The 5,601-nt window shown below is 50.7% G+C and overlaps 1 protein-coding gene across 1 annotated transcript; it reads left to right on the top strand.

Annotated features, from left to right (window-relative positions):
- Window positions 1–829: 829 nt before the first annotated feature.
- LOC123428129 (probable isoaspartyl peptidase/L-asparaginase 2) lies at window positions 830–3,929 on the top strand. The gene is made up of 2 exons (XM_045112294.1): window positions 830–1,516; window positions 3,144–3,929. The coding sequence occupies exons 1-2, from the start codon at window positions 1,121–1,123 to the stop codon at window positions 3,750–3,752; spliced, it is 1,005 nt and encodes a 334-aa protein (XP_044968229.1). The 5' UTR covers window positions 830–1,120; the 3' UTR covers window positions 3,753–3,929.
- The last annotated feature ends 1,672 nt before the right edge of the window (window positions 3,930–5,601 follow it).

Genomic DNA, 5,601 nt, shown 5'->3' with positions numbered 1-5,601 from the left:
CTGACCGGACGCGTCCGCGTGCATTTGTGGGTCCGAATTTATAAATCATGACTGAAGATGGTCTAATAAATCCCCCAATAAGACGGGGGGATAAAAAGAAGGGAAATACTCTTGTCCAGCCGGTCGATCTTTTTGCTCGCGTCGATCTCCTCCATTGTTGTCGGATCTTTCAACTGGGCAGATGTTTTAAATCGTACCCCCTCCGTCTCAAAATAACTGTCTCAACTTTATACTAGCTCTAATACAAAATTATATTAAGATTAAGACAGTTATTTTGGGACGGAGGAAGTCGATCGTAACAAACGATTTGTTGCAAGAAAAACTGCAACAAGATTTTTGTTAAAAATATTCTCATAATAAGGCAAAGTAGTTTTGTCCGCAACATGAACGTTGTTTGTGTAACACGATTGTTGTTTCAGGAATTATTCCTGCAACGTAGCTGTTGCTTTTACAACGCGGCCGTTGTTTGTGTAACACGGTCGTTGTTTCTGTAGCGCGACCGTTGTTGCAAAGCGTCAAACACAACACAAACTCGCTAAAAGAAGATCGGACGGTTAATGAGCTTACGATCCTATGGTGAACGATGTTCCCCTTAAAAGAAATGAAAATTCAAATAGTTAATTAAGCTCTAATTGACCTGCCCTTACTGTTGCTGAGCGGGGCATAGCTGTATGTACAGGAAGCGACCTGGTCACCTGGAACAACATGTATACAGACGGCGCGGGCGGGTTGGGTCGGGTTGTAAAATCCCGCGAGGCAGTACACGGATACCCTTCCCGCCCGGAGAGAAGAATGGAATCCGCGTGACGGCCGCTACCTCCCTCCCGGACCCGAGATTCCCAAAACTCACAGCACCCAAACCACCCCGCCACCGCGCCTCGCGCCCGGAGTTGGAGGAGCCACCGCCCACCCTCCCGTCCGTCCGTCCCCTATAAATACCCCGCCCTCCCAGCCTTCCTCTCCAACACACACAACCAAGCAAGCAGAGCAACACCAACACCAAGAAGAAGAGCAGAGCAGAGCATCACGTAGCCACAGCGACACCGAGAGGTCGAGACCCATCGAAGCGCCTTCCGCCACCTAGCACAGCACACCACCACCGTCACATACACGCACGCACATGGCGCGCTGGGCCATTGCCATCCACGGCGGCGCGGGCGTGGACCCGAACCTGCCGGAGCACCGCCAGGAGGAGGCCAAGCGGGTGCTGGCCCGGTGCCTGCAGGTGGGCGTCGACCTGCTGCGCGCCGGCGCCACCGCGCTGGACGTGGTGGAGGCCGTGGTGCGGGAGCTGGAGACGGACCCCTGCTTCAACTCGGGCCGGGGATCCGCGCTGACCCGCGCCGGCACCGTCGAGATGGAGGCCAGCATCATGGACGGCCGCGGCCGCCGCTGCGGCGCCGTCTCCGGCGTCTCCACCGTCCGCAACCCCGTCTCCCTCGCCCGCCGCGTCATGGACAAGTCCCCGCACTCCTACCTCGCCTTCCACGGCGCCGAGGATTTCGCGCGCCAGCAGGTAATAATCTCATTTGATCCCGAATCAATTGGGTTAACTCCAGTCCATTATGTTCCATGCAACAACACACATGGACATCTAATTAACGGAAATTACTGCACAGTACATACATAACATTTTAATTAAAAACAATCACGTGCGCCTGGCATGGCGGACCGTAAAAGAAATGAATTTGTCGCGGAAACCGGCCTTGGAAATTGTGGTGTGCTCGACACGTTGTATACGACGTGTGTGGGGTGCACACCATCTGTCCCGTCCACGTCCAGCCGAACCTTTTCGGTACGTAGTGCACACAGCAGCAACACAGCTGCATGCAGATACGGAGATGCATCTTCCTTCAATCCTGCAACTCCATTTCTCCAAGATTTTTCTTTTGGAGTGTGTATAGTTTGTTCCGTATCGTGTATGCATGCTTCGTTTGGGTAAACAATCCATCTAGATGCATGCTTATCTAGTTTTTTTCGTGCTCTAACGTGTTTATAGCACAACAAGGCAACGAAACTAGGCTAGCACGGCAGTGATTTGTCCTAACAAAATTACTCCACCGTAGTTGTTTTTTTGAGGTAAAATTACCCCATGGTTTTACCCTCTCCGTCCCTGGTTTCGTAACAAAATGGAAAGAAAAAACAGTAACACTTTTGATGCGCCTGCACGTGCGTGTATCCCTTTCCTCCCCCGGTCTCTGGAAAAATGTGTGGACCAAGTGTACGAGTTGATTTCACATCCAGCTGAAAGCAACACCAACGTAACCTGTCTACCGTTTGCTATTGGTAGCCATGCATGTGCGTGTCTTTGTTTAACAAGCACCACAGCCGCCTGTTAGTAGGTAATTTCTTGTTAGTGCGCGCTAAAAGTTTGTGGAAGTACTCGCAAAAGAACAATTCCCTTGGTCGGAAATACTTGTCCGAAAAATGAGTGTTTTCTTCTACAAGCATTTTCAAATGAAGAGGGCTTTTCATTTAGGACTAGTACTCAGCTTTTCATTTAGAGTGAGGCAAAATGTTAGGGAAACAGGTGAAAAGTGTACAAAAAAACATGGGTCTCGTGGTGACAACAGCCGCCTCGCACCTACCAAGCCACCAGGATTTGTGGTCTGCCCAGCCTCCTTGCGATGTTTCCATGTCACACCAACTTAAACTTGTCCTCAGCTATTAAAATTCTACAAAGCCTTAAAGTTTTCAAGTCAAGATCGTGCAGCTAGCCAGCAGCCGCACAAAGGAATCCATCTCGTCGCTTGCAGGAAAGGAAATGGTTCGATGCATGTGCACGATTTTCTTTCTGTGGCAGGCACTGTTTCTCATTAAATTAGTCGAGATGAACAGTTTGTGAATCAAACTAAACAGAAGCCAGCAGTAGCGGCAAACAGCTAGTGGTTTCTTGTCAGTTCCATGAACCTAGGATGGTTACTGTAACTCGTACTGTTTCTGAGGCGATAACCATCGCCTCCCCTGTGCTGTGCACCACTCGTGCCTTGTGGTTGCCAGCCATGGCCTGGTATCCTGGCCGGATCTCGTGCCCGTCCATGCCATCCGCCGCACCGGGATCAGCCAACTTGCTCTCCGTCCGACGAAATTTTATTCTTGGAATGTGTTGATCTGATCTGGTTTCAAACTTGATTTGTTTGCAGGGACTGGAGGTGGTGGACAACAGCTACTTCATCACGGAGGAGAACATCGGCATGCTCAAGCTCGCCAAGGAGGCCAACAGCATCCTCTTCGACTACCGCATCCCGCTGGTCGGGGCCGACACCTGCAGCGCGCAGGCGGCGGCGGCGGCCGACAACCACAATAACAACGGCATGGTGATGAACGGGCTGCCCATCAGCATCTACGCGCCGGAGACGGTGGGGTGCGCGGTGGTGGACTGTAACGGCTTCACGGCGGCGGCCACCTCCACGGGCGGGCTCATGAACAAGATGACGGGCCGCATCGGCGACTCCCCGCTCATCGGCGCCGGCACCTACGCGTGCGGGCACTGCGCCGTGTCGTGCACGGGCGAGGGAGAGGCCATCATCCGCTCTACGCTGGCACGGGACGTGGCGGCCGTCATGGAGTACAAGGGCCTCCCGCTGCAGGAGGCCGTGGACTTCTGCGTCAAGGAGCGGCTCGACGAGGGGTTCGCCGGGCTCATCGCCGTGTCAGGCACCGGCGAGGTGGCATACGGGTTCAACTGCACCGGCATGTTCAGGGGCTGCGCAACCGAGGACGGCTTCATGGAGGTCGGCATCTGGGAGTGAGCAAGTGCGCGAGCTCAGCCGGAGGATGTGTCCGCACTATTGTGTGTACATACATTTGGCCATCCTGTGATTGCCATCTAGTTCTAGTCTAGGAATCCTGGGTTAGTAGCACTAGTTCCTTCATAACCATGAGCTACCGAATAAACATGAATATATCGTGGAAATCATTATTGCTAACGTTTCTTTAAAACTTGAACTGCAGTGACTGCTAAACGTTCTTAAATCATCACTGAGAGCCGCCAGAGCCGTTCGTCGCGTGCCGTAATTCGACCAACTCGATCAACCTCTTCCTCCCTACTCTCCCCACTGATATTGCACCGCGACGCCCTCCATTTCGCCATGTTATCTTCATCTTCCTCGTGCTCCTACTCCTTTATCATCACGGTTACTAGAGCATGTCCTCCTCCCTCTTCTCTGCCTCCGGTGAAGGCAGGCACCACTTCGATCTCTTCCTTCCGTCCATCGGCGACCGCCTCCTCTGTAACTTACTCGCCCACCTAAGGTCTCTGAACCTGCTTGTGCCATCACAAACTAGTCGTGCATCCCCGACAAGGTTCGTCTCTCTCACTCCGAGAACCCCCGACGATGGTGCACTTCACCACCGCCCCCACCTTTTTTTTCCGAAAAGGAAGCATCGCCCCGGCCTCTGCATCGAGTGATGCATGCAGCCATTTTATTAAGTACGAAGTAGTCTGAACGAAATACAAAGAAGTCCGAGAAGCCAAAGGAAAAAACATGAAAAAGAGTTACACGACGATCATAACGCCAACACCGACGATACCCATCGGTATACATGACTATGGTCCAATCCTATTAGCATGCCGCCATCCATATCGGTTAAAGATAACCTGAGCTACCATCTCCCATCGGACACACCCAGTAACCAAAGGCTCCCTGGTTTCCACAGGAGTGAGTAAGGACCACATGCGGATCAAGGCGGTAGCCCTGAAGATGACCTGCAAAAAATTAATATAGTGTATTCTGTTAAAAACTAGATCATTTCTGCAGTTCCATATAGCCCATAGAATAGCACAAGTTCCAACTCGAATTAGTTTGGCGTAAAGTACATTAACCCCGTCCAGCCATGTCCCAAATAACATGTGAATGCTAGTAGGCGGGCAATGTTAAAAGTAATTTGGATTGAGCGCCATAATAGTTCAGCCATAGGGCAGTCCAGAAAGAGGTGCTTAATCGTCTCATGCGTCTGACAGAAGCTACATCTTTTATTTCCTTTCCAGTGTCTTTTATCCAAGTTATCCTTAGTTAAAACAACTCCTTTGTGAACAAACCACATGAAGATTTTTATCTTAAGGGGAACATTGACCTTCCGTATATTCATGGACTTTGGAATAGGTGACGTATCAATAATATGGTCATACATCGATTTCATTGAGAAAGTATCATTGGTGGTCAACCTCCAACGAATACTATCAGGAAAATCAGACAGGGAAATATCCATTAGCCTTCTGACTAGATGTAACCATCTAACCCATCTATTTCCGATCAAGGCTCTACGAAATTGAATGTTGAGAGGAGTCTCTCGTAACACTGCCGCAACGGATGTCTGTTTTCGTTGTGCAATATTATAGAGTTGCGGATACTGGAGAGCCAAGGGTTGCTCTCCTAACCAAGTATCCTCCCAGAATCTAGTATTTTCACCATTGCCAATGACGAATCTAGTCCTGTTAAAGAAAGCGGCCTTTGTCCTCATGAGACCCTTCCAGAAAGGTGAATCGCGAGGTCTCGCAGTGACCTGAGCTAAGGTCTTTTGCTGTAGATACTTGTTCTTTAGAATGTGTATCCACACCACCGCCCCCACCTTGACATGCTAATTCCGATTTCATGGTCG

Source organism: Hordeum vulgare, chromosome 2H (assembly GCF_904849725.1).
Source record: "Hordeum vulgare subsp. vulgare chromosome 2H, MorexV3_pseudomolecules_assembly, whole genome shotgun sequence".
Lineage (NCBI taxonomy): Eukaryota > Viridiplantae > Streptophyta > Magnoliopsida > Poales > Poaceae > Hordeum > Hordeum vulgare.
The sequence above is the reverse complement of the archived record's forward strand: the minus strand, read 5'-3'. Positions and strand labels throughout refer to the sequence as shown.